The 15,356-nt window shown below is 49.9% G+C and overlaps 1 protein-coding gene across 1 annotated transcript in view; it reads right to left on the bottom strand.

Annotated features, from left to right (window-relative positions):
- The window catches only part of TBX5 (T-box transcription factor 5), a 42,609-nt gene extending 27,520 nt beyond the window's left edge, over positions 1 to 15,089 (bottom strand). Inside the window, exons 1-5 of the mRNA XM_059894445.1 lie at positions 14,943 to 15,089; positions 13,215 to 13,309; positions 10,977 to 11,096; positions 9,990 to 10,137; positions 6,236 to 6,388 (exon numbers count right to left, since the gene is read on the bottom strand). Of these exons, the coding sequence (XP_059750428.1) occupies positions 6,236 to 6,388; positions 9,990 to 10,137; positions 10,977 to 11,096; positions 13,215 to 13,309; positions 14,943 to 15,089 (663 nt within the window). The remainder of the gene's footprint in view (positions 1 to 6,235; positions 6,389 to 9,989; positions 10,138 to 10,976; positions 11,097 to 13,214; positions 13,310 to 14,942) is intronic.
- Between the last annotated feature and the right edge of the window lie 267 nt (positions 15,090 to 15,356).

Raw genomic sequence — 15,356 nt, 5'->3', positions numbered from 1 at the left:
AAGGGGAAATTCGACACTTTTAGAGAAGTATTTATGATAAACTGGTATTGAAGTAAGACTCCTCTCTGATAAATGAATAGAAAGATAATTGGAACAAGAACCATTTTTTCTGTGATTCCATCATCTTCAAGTACCCAACAAAACCATCTCCTCTACCCCCAGTAGTATCGTTATAGACTTTGAGAAACCAAGTAGCTGCTTTGAGAAACTAGGCGTAATTAATGAACGCACCCATAATTTGTCCATTTGGGGGCAAGCATTCTGGTCTGTTCAGTTTTCTGGCAGAGGTGGTTTTATAAAGTTTCCTTCTAACTCCAAGGCTCTACCATGAACATAAAATTACTACATATGTGTGTGTGTGTTCACAATAAAATATATATGTAAAATTAACATTTTTTAAATGTTATGTGATTCCAACCGTATGACATGTTGGAAAAGGCAAAACTATGGAAACAGCATAAAGATCAGTTGTTGCCAGGGGTTAGGAGGAAGGGAAGGATGAACGAGAGAAGCGCAGAGGATTTTTAGGGCAGTGAAACGATTCTGTAGGATACATCGTGGTGAAGACATGTCATTATGCATTTATCTAAACCCACAGAGTCTTGGGACTTCCCTGGCAGTCCAGTGCTTAGGACTCCACGCTTCCACTGCACCACGCTTCCACTGCAGGGGGCACGGGTTCCATCCCTGGTCGGGGAACTAAGATCCCACAAGCTGCATGGCACAGCCAAAAAAAAAAAAAAAAACAACCCACAGAGCCTACAACTCCAAGAGTGAACCCTGACGCAAACTACGAACTCTGGGTGATGATGTGTCAATGTAGGTTCATCAACAGTAATAAATGTCCCACTCTGGGTGGGGGGGGAGGCTGGGAGCAGGGGAGGCTGTACATGTAGGGGGACAGAGGGTATACAGGAACTCTCTGTACTTTCCACTCAACTTTACTATGAACCTTAAACTGCTCCAAAAAATAAAATCAATTTTAAAACTTTTTAAATATGTCTGGGTATTTCTATGTATACACATTCCCTCCTCCTTCATTTTTTTAACTGTACTCATTCCTGCAACTTTCTGATTTTGAATTAACTCTTCAGAATGAGTAGAAACGTCTGTAAAATCTCTTTGGAAAACAGCAGAGATTGGCACATACTGTAGATCAACGATACTGCAATAAAAAATAAAAAATAAAAAATCTCTTTGGAAAACAGTCTTGAACATGTGTACTCCTCAAGCCAGTTCTGAGTCCAAAAGCCCATTACCTAGTGGGGTTTTCTTTCTCAATCCGGTTTTATGACAATAAAATGCAGCCCAATTGACCATAACTCATTTTTTAAAGGGGGAGAGGGGAATTCTCAAAAAGTTAAGTAAAAATTAGATCATTTTTTAAAGGGGTGGAGGGAATCCTTACCCCGCTTTCTGTACCTCCCACCCACCCCGTGACGGAAGGCAGCCCCTGAATATACTGAGGACAGTAAGACAATGAGGGTGTGGCATCAGGGCTGAATTAATGCCTATTCCATGACGTCACTGTTCCACCAAGAGCTCAGGATAAAAAAAATTACCCTGAGAAAAAAAAGAAAAGGGTGGCTTTGGTATTTTATCAACAAAATTTTTTTCCTCAAACCCATTCTTTGCACCTCAAACAGATTAACTACTACCTAATTCTTGCTCTTATCACCATAGCTTCCAAAAATACGCACAGTTTGCTAGATGTACACTTAGGTGTGTGGATCTTACCTATGTCTTGGTGCAGATGCCTATTGGACATAAGAATTACCCGTGAGAAACGTTAACATGCAAGCTTAGGTGCAGGTAAAAATGTCCATCTGATTTCATACTTATTTCATACTTGGCCCCTCACTTACCATAACCCTGTCTCTGATATTCCCTTCCTAACACAGAGCTAGTCACTCACGGGCACATAAACCGATACACCTGGATGTCTGAGTTCTACCCAAAGGCTCCACTAAAATTGACTTCCATTCGTCATACAAATATACTCCCTCCAAAATAAGCATAAAACCGGATATCCGGAGGAGGGGCACGGGTGGGGGGGGGAAACAAATATAAATGCCAGCTCCAACCAGTGAGACAGAGGTTGTAAAAATTAATGAGAATAATTGTTGTGAATTCTCACTTTTGAAAAAAAAAAACACAAAACCCTCGCGAAGGCCAGAAGTCTTAATTATGTCTCTCTATTAGGCGTTCATTTCCTGGTCCCAAGCAGAAAGCTCATAGCTCATAAATACAGGCTCCATACACAATGATTTAAGCAGGAGGAAAATGCCTTTTAATGGCAAAGTAAGTTAATATCGGGGGAGAGACATGCTTGCATACAAAGCCACTGTTGCAGAAGCAGGGAAATGAAATGCCCACGTGACCTTTTTTTAACACCTAAATATTTCTAGGAATTGCTCTGGGAGCTGCTGACAACTGCAGCGCAAAACTTACAAAAACATGTTTCACAGAGTAAACGTCGCTGGGGAAGAGTCGAGCGTTTAAATATCTTTCTCAAGCTGTCAACCATCTGGGGAAATAACTCCCAAATCCAGCTTGGGATCACAGCTGGGATCAGGAAATATGTCGTGTCATTGGAACCCCGTGGTATACAGGTGTGTGACAGCAGCGTAAGAAAAGAACCCGGCCGTGTACCTGCCTCCACCTGGTACCTGGTACCTGCCTCCAAATCAGTCTGGAGGCACTAAGCCCTTTGGACCCAAAATTGGTGGCTCGCATTTTTCCAAATTGTCCTGGCAATTTAATCTCATAGACTGCTTTTCTTTCCCTGCGCACTTATCCAAAGCATAACGCTGGGCAAACAGTCCTTGGATTGACAATGCAACCACGGAATGAAGCAACTAAACCACAAACATTAACATTTGTAGTTGTGTTTCAACCACAGTATTGAGAACTTATTTAAAAATCTCAGTCTTTCAGATTCTAAAATAGGATAGGCAAAGAGTTTTCCAACACGCGCGTTTTGGATGGAGTTGCCCTGTTAATAAACTGATCAGTTAAGTAGTCGATCAATGGAATCATCACTAACACTGTGCTGATTCTGTGCCAGGTTCTGCACAAAACACATTCCACAGATTATCTCATTTTAATCCCCACAAAGACAATAACAACAACAACCAAAAAATTCTCTTCTTATCCCCATTTTACAGATGGGGAAAACTGAGTTAAATAATCTGCCCAAGTCAAATGGGTTTGAACCCAGGCAGTCTGCCTGCAGACTCTCACCCTAACCCTACAGGAGGGTGAGGAACAGCTCAGGTGGCTTCTACCCATGAAGTCAGGAGTCTCAACATCCCGTCCAGGTGGGACAATAAAGTAACAAAACAGAGTCCACAAATCACGCTCAACCTGACCTGCTTATTTAAGTCACACATCATATATCCATGTGGGGAATGTCTATAAGGGCCTGGATTCTACTGGGAAAATCCATTGCTTTAGACTTCCTCCTGACAAAGAAAATAGGTGTCTTTGGTACTCAGTAACTAAATACTGGGGAAAACCTCATACGGGGGAGAGTGATTGAAAGTGGTCTCCTATGAAATCCCTCTTCTGGATGTCAGGCTGGCTAAAAAGACCTATATGTACAGCACAACCAGGCTCCCTGGCCCAACCAATGAAGAAAATCAGTAATTCCTGTGTGATCCTCAAATATACCTATATCCATCACTCAACTGATCATGGTCATCATTTCATGATGTAGGTAAGTCAAAGCATGATGCTGTATACCTGAAACTCAAACAGTACGTATGTCAATTATATCCCAATAAAACTGGAAGAAAAAACAAAAACAAAAAAAATACATATATCCAAACGCATACTTGGAGACCCACGTTTTGAGATCTGTGAGTGTTTAGATACACAGTCTCCTAGATTGTGTTCAAAACTCACACATACACACCCCATTAGACAGGCACTCCACTCACACAGATCACCAAATATATTCATTGGAGAAGACTTTTTTTTTTTAAATAGAAATCTAAGGGGTGTTGAGTATGTCCCTAAGTGGCTACAGTGATAGTTTCATGGGTATACACATATGTCAAGCTTAGCGAATTGAATACTTCAAATAGTGCAGTTTACTGTATGACAGTTATGTCTCAATAAAGCTATAAACAGAGAAAGAATGCGTGGTCCCCCAGACCTACCCACTCCTGATGGACCCCTAAGATCTTTACTACACAGAACTTAGGAATTTCCCCCAAAAGACCTGAACACCCACGTGTTTCTTTAACAGATCACTTTCATGTGTCTATCACTTCCTTTCCTCTGTGGATGAACATGGGTTTCCTTGGCAGAAAAACAAAAAAAAATCCAACATATTTTTGGATCCTCTGTCAGAACTAGGAGGCTCTAAGCATACATATATATGGGGAACTGAGCGTCCTGGTTGCTATTTTTTCCTTTTTTTTTTTTTTTTTTTGCCCTGTGGCCATCACCACAAAGTTAAACATAGGTTTACAGCAGCCATCCAGGAAACAGGTTTCTAGCAGTCAGTCTCAAGCCTGAAACAGTGCTGGAACTTTCAGGGCACTTGACCTTACTTTTTCGCTCTTATTGGTTCAACGAGTGGGAAGAACTTAAAAAAAAAAAAAAAGAATCCTTCTTTCCCTTTAAAAAGTAATTGCATGGGGGTGGTGGGGGGAGTGAGTTTTCTGCTGAAAGGAAGCTCTCTCAAGGCCTGGGATCCCAGACAGGCCGTGTGGCCTGGAAGTGACCATCCGTCACAGCTTGCCTTGGTCACTGACAACCTGAATTTGGAGATTACCCGCAGCATTTCGTTACTACCCTGGTTTCATGGGGGCAGGGGGTGGGGGGGGATTAACCAACACACAGCCTGCATGAAATGACCTTCAAGGGGTGACTGGAGGCTTTAGGGTGCTAAGCCCATCTCTCACCCTACCCTGGCCTCTCCTACTTGGCTCCACAGTCCCTACACCTTCCCCCCACCCCACTCTTCCCTTGCAGGTTGAGGAGGGATAGGAGCTGTAGAGGCGGAGGGGCGCCCCATCCCCATGTCCATCTCGGTAAGTCGTCCACATGACCCGCCCTCACTGATCCCATATGGACCCCCTACTTTCCCCTCCCACAGCCCTCTAACCCCAAATCACTTCCTAATACTCCCAACAGTCTACAGTCCCACAGCAGCAGCTGCCTCTCCCCAACCCTATATCTTGCCTTTCCCGATTCCAGATCTTTCCATGACGAGGCTTAGGAATCATTCAGTCCTGCCCTCCCTCCCAATAAAGTGAATCCACATGCACTCAGGTTTCTAAAGAACAGACATGAACCATGACGAGTCAAGACAAGCCCTTTCTCTTGAGCAAGAATAGAAGATACTCCCCCCAACCTGCGGTTATGGGGCACCCTGTTCCAACATCACGGTCAAGCCTTGAATGGCCCAAATCGGGGCCTGGATTTCGAACAGCGTGGGGGTCTGACAGTGACACAATCCACCTGAGACATCCCACCTCTATACCACACTACGGCCACCAAATGATGCATTGGTCGCGTGCATGCCTCCCCTCACCAAGCTGTGTTTTTGCAGGATCATATTTAAGTCCCCAGAGCTTTGATCCAGGCAGCTGGTGACACAGGTTGCTCAGTTTTTGCTTTTGTTTTAGCAATGCCAACCTCGCTTTAGTATGTGGTCCAGGGTCAGTAATCGCTGAAACAATTAAGGAAGCATCTGGGAAAACCCAAGCTCAAGGTTTCCGGCAACTTTGCCACCTGCCCCGATTGGAACTGAAATGCATCCAAAAGGCAGAGTGGAGGAGGGAAGGAGACTGACCCCCCACAGAAAAGGTGGTCCCAGGAAGGGTGGCACCAGGTCCCCACCCAAGAGCACGGAGCCAGCCAATACGGGGACCTTTCTTCTCACTGATCACTTCACGACTGCAGCGAGATGCCTCCCTGTTACATTTGAGTACCGAGCATTGATACCACGTGGTCATCTATGGTTTGATAATTTCGTTTCTATCTGGGCTGTGTGTGTGTGTATGTGTGACTTTCGTGCCAACCGCATGAATGTAGTACAAACAGCTGTGATCCTTAGGCTGCAGCTCTGTCCCTGCCCCAGCCCACTGAAGTAGAAGTTGGTGCCCACTGTGCTGAGGAATAAAGGTGCCCATAAAGCTAAAGATTTTAGCAGGAGACCACTGCGATTCATGCAAACAAGTGGGCGGCCCCAGGCCCGCCGGTTCCTGGGTACTGGGCTTACCTTGTGGTTCTGGTAGGAAGTCACTGCAATAAATGCAGTCTCAGGAAAGACGTGGGTACAGAACGCAGTATTTTTTGAGCCAAATCCATTATTTTCGTCCGCTTTCACGATGTGTAATCTTGGCTGGTATTTGTGCATGGAATTTAGAATAATCTAAAAATAATAAAGAAAATGAGATTGTAAGAAAAATCAAACCCCTTTGTTTCCATAAAACCCCACTCTCCACCCCAAAATTATGTTCCTTATATAGGTTCTTGGAAAAAAGGTCCCATTTCTTTTCTCCTGTTTTTGAAAAGAAGCCAGTGATTTCATTAAAAAGAAACATTTCAAAAATGACAATTTCCATATGAAAAAGCCAGGGTAATATTCCAGGAATCTACCCAAAGCACACACAGCAGTAAATCAGAATGCTTAATAAAGTTAGTTTAATAAATTAACTCCCTGCGTAGGGCATGTCCCCCCCCCCCAGTGGGAGTGAAGCAAGTTTGGGGCAAGGAATTGGTGCCCCCCTCAAGGAAGCCTGGGCAACAATTTTGGAATGAAAGGACAGCAGAAACAAATAAACAAACATATATATATATATATATATATATATATATATATATATATATATATATATATATATAACTACCCCCCCCCCAAGAAAAAAAGGCTCAAAGAGATGCAAAGGAAGAGATCAAGCATTTGCAGAACTGGAAGAAATATCGCAGGAAAAAGAGAGGAAAACGGTGGGGAGGGGGAGACTCTAAGAATGTGAGTTGGGCAGGAGGGAAGCACCGGCCCCACCCCTAACATCAAACAGGGGTCTGGTTGCCCTTGAGATTCCCTGTCTCCAACTTCACAATATTTCAGGATCTGCCACCGGAATTATCCCCAGACCTGGCCCCGGACAGCACTGTGGCATCTGCTTTGGGGGGAATATTTTTCTCCTTCCTTTCTATCTTCTCCATGTCTTGGGGAGGGGGGTCCCAGGGACTAGTGGGGGGTCTCACTGTTGCAGCTCTTATTACAACCACCACTGTGAATATTAGGAGGGGGGTCTGCAGTCACCACACTCTTGCTGGAGCGGAACTATCCAGAGAAGATGAGCATCTTTACTAAAAAAAAACTGAGTTTGTTGTTCTTATGGCGCCCTGCTTTCGATGCTCCCGGGAAGCTGGTAGCTCAAAACGTTCTGATCTATACCCACCGAATGGGCGAACTGCCGCGTTTCACCAGCTGAAAAATCTGGCCTGCTTTTTCCCCCAGGACCGCAAACTGAGCGGCGGAGGTAGTCTCAGCGTCTTTGATTGGATGACCCTGGGGCAGGGTTCTCGGGCCAACCCTTGAAACCGACCTGGAGGAGGGGGAGGGGAGCGCGGCCCGACTCGGCCGGGGGAGGGGCGAAAAGCTCGGGACCCCGCGGCTCCCCGACCCCGAGCCGCGCGGCTCTAATCTCCGGCCGCCGCGGCCCGGCCGCCTCCCTGGCCGATAGCGACGCCGGCCGGGGCGGCGTGGCGACAGAGAGACGCAGCGGGGCCCTGCGGGCCGGCGCGGCCACCGTCCCGGCTTAGCCAAATTGCTTTGACGGCTGGGGACAGTGTGGAGACATCAGCGTGAGGGCAATCTAAATGGCCCTTAATTTCATTAGGGCGGCTCTGGACTCAAAGTCCGGAGTTTGGGGTGGGAATACGTGGCAACTGGGGAGTCCGAAGAGGCCCAGAGCACCGCGCCCTCCTCCGCGGAATTGGAAGGACTTGAAACTCACACGGGCGCCCAGGGCTCGGGACCGTGCGCGCGCCTTCCCCGGGGGGCCACCCCAAAGGCACACCCGGGGCCGCAGAGGGAAAGCTAAGGAGCCCAGAGCAAGGTGCCACGGAGGCCCAGCCTCCAGAAGGACGCGGTCCTGGGAGATGCACGCAGGACCTTTACAAAATGGTCCCTTCTCTCCCCAGCGCTTAACCTAAAGCATCCGTTCAGCATCCGCAGGGACAGCAAGTACACCGTCAGCCAGCCAATACCCACGCAAGGTGGAGGTCACGTCTGCGCTGGGATGCACCACAAGCTGGACGCTGCAGGCAAAACACCCTGGTTTAAACGCAAAGGAGACCCGGCATTTTGCCTAGAAACGCCCCCCCCCCGCCCCTTTCCTCTCCCTTCCTACAGCGTAGAAGGGGAATAGGCCTTCCTTCTCTCGTCTCCAGTGGTCAACAGTCCGCTCTCACACCAACCACGTGTACAGTGGCATTGAGCACGTCAGTGGAGGGCCCTGGTCCCCTTCCCAACACAGACTCAGTGCTTCAGCCCTAAGGCCCCACAAGAACGGATTTCTCATTTGGACCTTCACAAACTGTCCTCCCTCCGGATCAAATGCATTCGTACCCCATCCCCTCATGTCCCCAAACTGGGAACCCTGTGTGTTGATTCTCCAAAGTGGCAGGATGCAGGTCACTTCTGGAATTAGAGAGACCTGGCCTCAGATCCCTGTTCCCAAATACAAGCTGTGTGACCTCAGGCAGGTAACCTCCCCTCCCCTGGACTCCATATAAAGGCTGTGTATTTCCATTCTCCTCTCTAGGCTGCTATGAGGATCAAATGCCCTAAGACGAACCAGCCTACTTGTTTGGTGGAATCATCAAACTAAGGGTTGTAAACTCTGAATTCAGAGACTGCGTTCTGTCCTGGTGATTATTTCCAATGAAGAGATTTAGGGATGTTTTCCCTCAAATCAGTGTTCTGTTCATTTGTTTTTCTTTGGGGGAAGAGAGGATGATACCCTATAGAGAATCTACTAGAAGCTACACATTCTCTTGGAGGGTGGGGGACTGCACGCTCAATATCCTGCAATTTCAGGGAGTTCATCAGGCCCCTCTGTCTCGGGGCCAATCCAGATTCCAGGTGTAGGGCCCTGATCTTGGTTTGCCCACTCTGGGCATGGTGGGAGGAGGGGCGAAAGCTGGGAAGTTGGGAAAAAAAACAGATAAACCCAAGAGTGTCGAGCTAAAAGGGGCACGAGTACGGGAGTTCGCCTCTGGTGGGTTGGTTTCCCCATCTGTAAAAGAGGAAGCAGGGGGCCTAAGGTCTCCCTTTCAGCCGGAACATCCCCATAATATGGCAGGATTTGGAAGGAAGCAGGTAAGGTATACAGCTCCCATCGTGGTCCAGCCTCTGCAGTCTGTGCTGAGTACCTGCCGAGCTAGAGGGCCCATGTTTTCGGCAGGACTCAAACACCGCTCCCCACCGCTCATCACAGATGGGGCTGAACGAACAGGAATTCCAGGCCCAGAGTGAACTGCCTTAGTCACCCCATGACCCCTGTCCCTCAGCAACGGCAGGTGGGTTGGGTGCTGGCAGCAGGGATGCAGGGTGAGAGCCCCAGGCCAGGAGACCTAGGGGGCTCGATCGCCAGCCACCCAGGAAAGACACACCCAGACCGTGAACTAGTGGACCACGGGGTGGACGGCAAGGGGCAGATGTCTGGGTAGGAGAGAGGTGGACACAGCCAGGAAGAATTAGAAGGTGTGAGAAATAAGAGAAAAGGAAAGAGAGATGAGAAGGAGGAGAGAAAGGGGAAGAGAAAGGAAGGCCAGGTCAAGAAGGGAGAGAGAGTAAAAGACCAAGGCAGGTGAAATTGGAGCAAAGAAAGAAGCGTGGGTGGGCGGCGTGAGGAGCCAAGAAGAGAGAGAAAGTCCTGGAGAAGAGGGAGAGGAGAGTCAGGTGAGGAAGAGAAGGTGTGAACCTGAAGATACAAGGAAGATCTGCACGAGGTACTCACATGCCCAAATGGGTCCAGGTGGTTGTTGGTGAGCTTGAGTTTCTGGAAGGAGACGAGCTGCCGCATCCAATGCGCCCCAGTGGCCGGCGAGTCCGGGTGCACGTAGAGGCGGCCCGGCATGGCGGGCTCCGCTTTGCCCGTCACAGACCTAGACCAAGGAGAGGCGCCACCCCCCTAGACTTAGTGCACCGTGGTGCCGGCTGGTTCTTGAGCAAAGCAACGGCTGCTGAATACGAGAATGATCTGGAAATGGCCTGACCCTCAGGTCTTGCTTGGGCATCTGCAATGCCAGATGCGCAGAAAGCCTGGAGCTGGTGTCCAGGCGAGCGCTCCCACCACCACCACCGCCGCCCGGCTCTTTCTCCTTCCACCTAATTACTCCCCCAGCACCAAGGGCGCCGTGGGGAGCCTCGAAGCGTCTCTCTGCCCATGAACAACTGGCGGGTTCTGGAAGCCTGGATGTGTAAAAAAGTCTCGGGAAGACTCCTTGAGGGCTTTCCAAAGGGGCTTCGTCTTCAAGCCTCTGCGCTCTTGGCAGCCGCCGGAGCAATGTACCCAAGGAATGGGCCTCTCCTCTCTTGCCTGTTTAACTCAAATACCCCGGACTGATTTTGCAATTTCATAAAAGAGGCATGTTCAAAGCAGGTAACTCATAAAAAATAACTGTTAATGGTTTATGCCCCCAGAAATAGCTCCAACGCTTGGTAACAATACCCTTTTTAAAAATCCACAACCCTCCGATGCAGCAACAGACATCGACACTTTACTTCCTCTGAGCCGCAGTTTTCTCGTTTATAAAAGGGGGGCTAATGGCTGCTCTTTCTTTTTCTCAGGGTGAGGTCAGGAGGATGCAGCGGAAGGGGCAGCAAAAACCTCTAGCACACAGTAGGAGCTCAAAACAATGTTTATTGGTTCCGTGGGGAGAGGGAAGTTTGGTTTGCACGGTCCTCCCCGCCCCCCCCCCCCGCCAGCCGCTACGGTGCCTACCATTTATTATCTGCGAACTTGTATCTGTGGTCGTCGGCGGGAACGATGTCCATAAGGAGAATGTACTTCGTTTTGGGATTAAGGCCGGTCACCTTCACTTTGTAACTGGGAAACATCCGCCTAGGAGAGACGGGGAGGAGGAGGAGACACAAAGGCAGAGGGAATTAATGCAAATATTCTGAAGAGCGCGTCCACAAATTTTGATGGAAGAATCGATCTTTTAAGAAACGTGGACGAGAAACGCGGCCCCTGCTCCGCTCTTGCCAAGATCCATCCCAGGTTTCCCTCCAAGTTATGGGGAGGAGAAAGGCCAAGAGATGAGAAAGCAGGCTGGGACTATACCTATCTATAGGAGGAAATAGAAAGCAGACGGCGAGGACTTCAAGAGACCGGTTTCGAGGAAGCCCTGAAAGGGACCCCTCATTTCAACTCTTGCTAAAGACTCTTTTCAGAACCAGACACCTACTTTTTTATTTGGGGGCAGGAAAAGACTTGTTTAAAAAAAAAAAAGGAAAAGAAAAAGAAAAAAGTTGGCTTCCTCCGCCCAGCCAGGTGCTTTGGCCGCTCTGAGCAGCGTTGCGCGTCACGTGGGCACCCACCTGGGTGCTCCCTGGGGCTGCCCGCGCGTGGATACCCACGGCACGTCCTGGCTTCACTCCGCCCCCAGGGTACAGCTCGGTGCGTGACCTCTGACACGAGTGTCGCGCAGGAGCTTCTTCCTAAATGTCCCCACCACATCTCCGAGGCGCCTGGCACTCCTCCTTAGAGAGTCCAAACGCTTTGGCCCTCCTCAAAGAAATTTAGTTTCGGACGGAACCGGGCCCTGCGCGAGGATCGGGTGGTTGCAAGGAGGTTCCGCCGCCCCGCGTGTGCCGGGCGCGCTCCCCATCTCCATCCGGCCTCGGGAGGAGGGCGCCCCGCAAAGCAAGCCTTCCCAAGGCCGCCCGGGGCGCAAGGACCAGTTGCTGGAACCTGGCTCGCTCAAGGATGGCGGGAAGGGGTGAGTGGAGACCTCTCCCTCTGGCCTTGGAGCCTCGCCTCGCGGTGTTTATCTGCCCGAGCGAGCGCGCCTGGGGGCGGAGGCGCCGGAGGCTTCGCAGGCCTTTTATAGTTAAATCCCGTTGGCTCAGGCTTGGGAGGGAAAAAGGAGGCCCCGGCCGCCCTTTCCTTCCTCGGCGGAATGGGAAGAGGACCTGAGTTCTTTGGTATAAACAGAACTCGCCTCCTGCTCGCTCGGGCCGAGCGGGGGAGCACACATTGTTTAATTTCAAATAATAATAAATGTCACTGTTGTCAGTTTATTGCGGGAGGCTTGGGCTGCACAAGCGGTGGGCGTCTGGCGAGGCGGCTCCACCCGCCCCTTTCACACACTCGGTGGCTTCGGCCTACCGGATCTTCGGCTTCACACGCCTGCTGTGCGCAGACTGGGACTTTCTGCCCTCAGGGACGCGGAGGGCCAGTCCAGCGCCGGTAGGGACGTGGCGGGGTTGTCCCCGCACCCGGGCGCACTCAGACGCTGAGATACCGAGTTGCACGACCCTCCTACCCCCTCCCCCAGAAGTCTCGCATTTCTAGCTAAAACTGTGAGCTTTTAAGAGGAACTCCGGGGTGAGTGTCTTGATGAAACGGCCGTGTTTATCGGTGTCTGTATATAGAGACCTGCCGAGCCCCGGTTCACTTTCAAAGGCTTCGCCTGCTTTCTATAAACAATGAAAGAGGTAGCGAATACATTCAACGATTCCGAGTTTGGCGATCGGGTGGGACTCTGGAACCGCTCCAAGGTCAGGGAGGGTGGGAAGGAGGGTCTGGGCCAGGAATCAAGTCTGAGATCCCATGAAACCCAAACCCCGTCTCATCTCTGTGTGTCTCTGCAACTCTCTGTTCTCCCGTTGGCTCTCCCACCTCATCCCTCCTTCTCTTATTACTAATCCATCCAGATAGCACAGCCTCCCAAGCTCTTGCTTCTTCTTATATACGAGGTGGAAGAAACACCCAGTTCCCTGAGTTGAATCTTTCAGGTATTTCCCGTCACACCGGTGGAGATCACTGGAGGAATTCACCATTCTCCTCTTTAACCAGAATAGAGTCAAATAAGATATATTCATATTCTCTCGCTCTCGCTCTCTGTCTCTCTCCCTCCCTCTCTGTTTCTATTCTCCCCTTTTTCTGGTCTCCCACACCTTTCTTAGTCTCTCCCACAAGTTCCCTGTACCTCCTCCACAGAGGTGACCATCTCACCTGCCAGCCTTGGTTATGATCATTTCCGTGCCCACTTCGTGGAATTTCAGCCACAGTTCTCTTTCATGGAGAAACACCTTGATCCCTTCCATGCCCTATAAGAAGGAGAGAAAAGTCAGTGAGGCTTGCCTCCCCAAACTCCCCCAAAACACAGAGCTTTCTCTTCCTTCCCCCTCGAGGCAGTGGGCTCGTAGGCTGAAATCTGCCCCCAGCCCACTGCAGCAGTGTCTGGGCTCTGGAGCAGCCCCTGCCCAGGAATCCCTGTGAATGCTCTCTCCCGGGCAGGTCTTAATCCCACAGTGCAGAGCTGTCTCCTTCTAATGCCACCAACACAAGGCTAGAGCAAAAACCCCAGCCATCAGGGTGTTCCAGAATGTGCATGGGGAGGAGGGGGACTGAGAAAAAAATGGGACCAATCCCAATCCGCTTTAGCCAAGGGGCAGCTAAAAGGAAAAAAAAAAAAAAAACCCTCAATCTTGAAAAACCCACCCAGGATATTCTTATGTAGACACTCAGATGTCCACACGAAAATAGACAGATGTGCACTGTATACATGCGTGTTTATTCTCACCATGGCGGTGCATATGTAGACATAGGTGAAATATAAAATTTTAAATATTTATATAATAGGTTTCCACAATCCCAAACAAAAATTAATTCCCAAATGTCTATATTAACATACCTCCTAGGCCCTCCTCACATCCAGCTTCGTTCATTTCAAGCTGTTTGGGTTATGGGCGAAGCGATTTAACATTTCTACTTTCAACTACAAGTTATTTTACAAAACCCATACAAAAAAATTACATACAAAGTCTTCGTTTTGCAATAATTTGTAAACGTCTAACAAGTAGATTTGTTTTTCCTTGAAAGAAAACCTCTTTAAGTTTCTGAAAACGCGTGCCCACTGTCTCAATACAAATATACGCGCATCTTCCTGAGATGTGAAGGGCAAAGGAGAGAGACAATGAAAAAGCCAGGAAGGACATCGAAAACCCAAAGAAGGGTTTTAGCTGTGTGCAAACATCTTTTCTTGTCAAGACACCCCGTTTCCAGCCCTCTGACACCCTATTCCAAAACCATCAAGGTCTGCGGACGACGCCTTGAGCGCCCAGGGCGCCGGGGGTGAAGGGCACAGAGCGAAAGGCGAGGCTTCACGCTCGGCTCGGGCCCAGCTTCCAGCCAGGCGAGCCCGGGCTCCCCGCGCCCTCCCGGCCCAGCCGCGCGCGCTCCCCGCCGCCGGCCCCGCGGAGCCAGCCCACCAGGCCCCGGCCGCCAGACAAACGGTGCAGCGCGCGCGGCTGCGCGGTGACGCGGAGGAGGCGGGAGGAGGCGAAGGCTACGAAAGATCTGAAGAGGGGTCAAGCCATCGCTCATGCCGGCCTGAAGCGGCCGCTGACCCGACCCTTAATGAGGCGTCCAAGCCGAGTTTACACCTAGTGCAGCAGGAAAGAAATGATCTGGGCCATTGTTCGCTGGCCCCAAAGAGCCGGATCTTTGAGGCTCCCCTAACAACTTCAACGTATTTCAAAAATCCTCTGGCCATAAAGATAATCGTCACAATAAAGTGGATGGCACTATACTGGCATTTAGGGAGGCACGGCAGAGAAGGGTGGAATTGCGCAAGGATAAAAAGAAAAGGGGCAAATCATGGGCACTGCCCGCCCCCCTTGCCCAAACACTCGAAAGAGGGGCTTTGGTTTCTGCAAAGGTCCCCAAGGCCCTTCTTACCTGCTGGGTGAAGGCGGCCTGCGGGGACGACGGGGACTTGCTGGGGGCCCCTAGCGCGCTCTCGGGTTTTGAGTCACAGGGTAGATCCTTGGAGTCTGGTTCCAGGGGTGTGTGAGCCAGGCCAAAGCCCTCGTCTGCGTCGGCCATGGTGAGCCCGGGGCCCTGTGACCGCTCGGGGTCCTGCTCTGAGGACGGGAAGGAAAGAGAAAGACAGATGGCGGGGGACGGGGTGGGCGCAGAGGAAGAAAAAGAGAAGGTTGGAAGCACAGTTCTGGTGACAGGAGGGAACAGTGAGTAGTGAGTAGGCTGCCAGCCGCAGTTTCCAGCTACCAGCACCTCCGTCCCCAGCTGAAGGAGGCTGCAGAAGGTCCCGTTATGATTATCATTACTATTACTTTAAGACCACGCACAACC

This window comes from Balaenoptera ricei, chromosome 14 (genome assembly GCF_028023285.1).
Source record: "Balaenoptera ricei isolate mBalRic1 chromosome 14, mBalRic1.hap2, whole genome shotgun sequence".
Classification (NCBI taxonomy): domain Eukaryota; kingdom Metazoa; phylum Chordata; class Mammalia; order Artiodactyla; family Balaenopteridae; genus Balaenoptera; species Balaenoptera ricei.
Note: the sequence above shows the minus strand (reverse complement) of the source record. Positions and strands in the feature narration are given on the sequence as shown.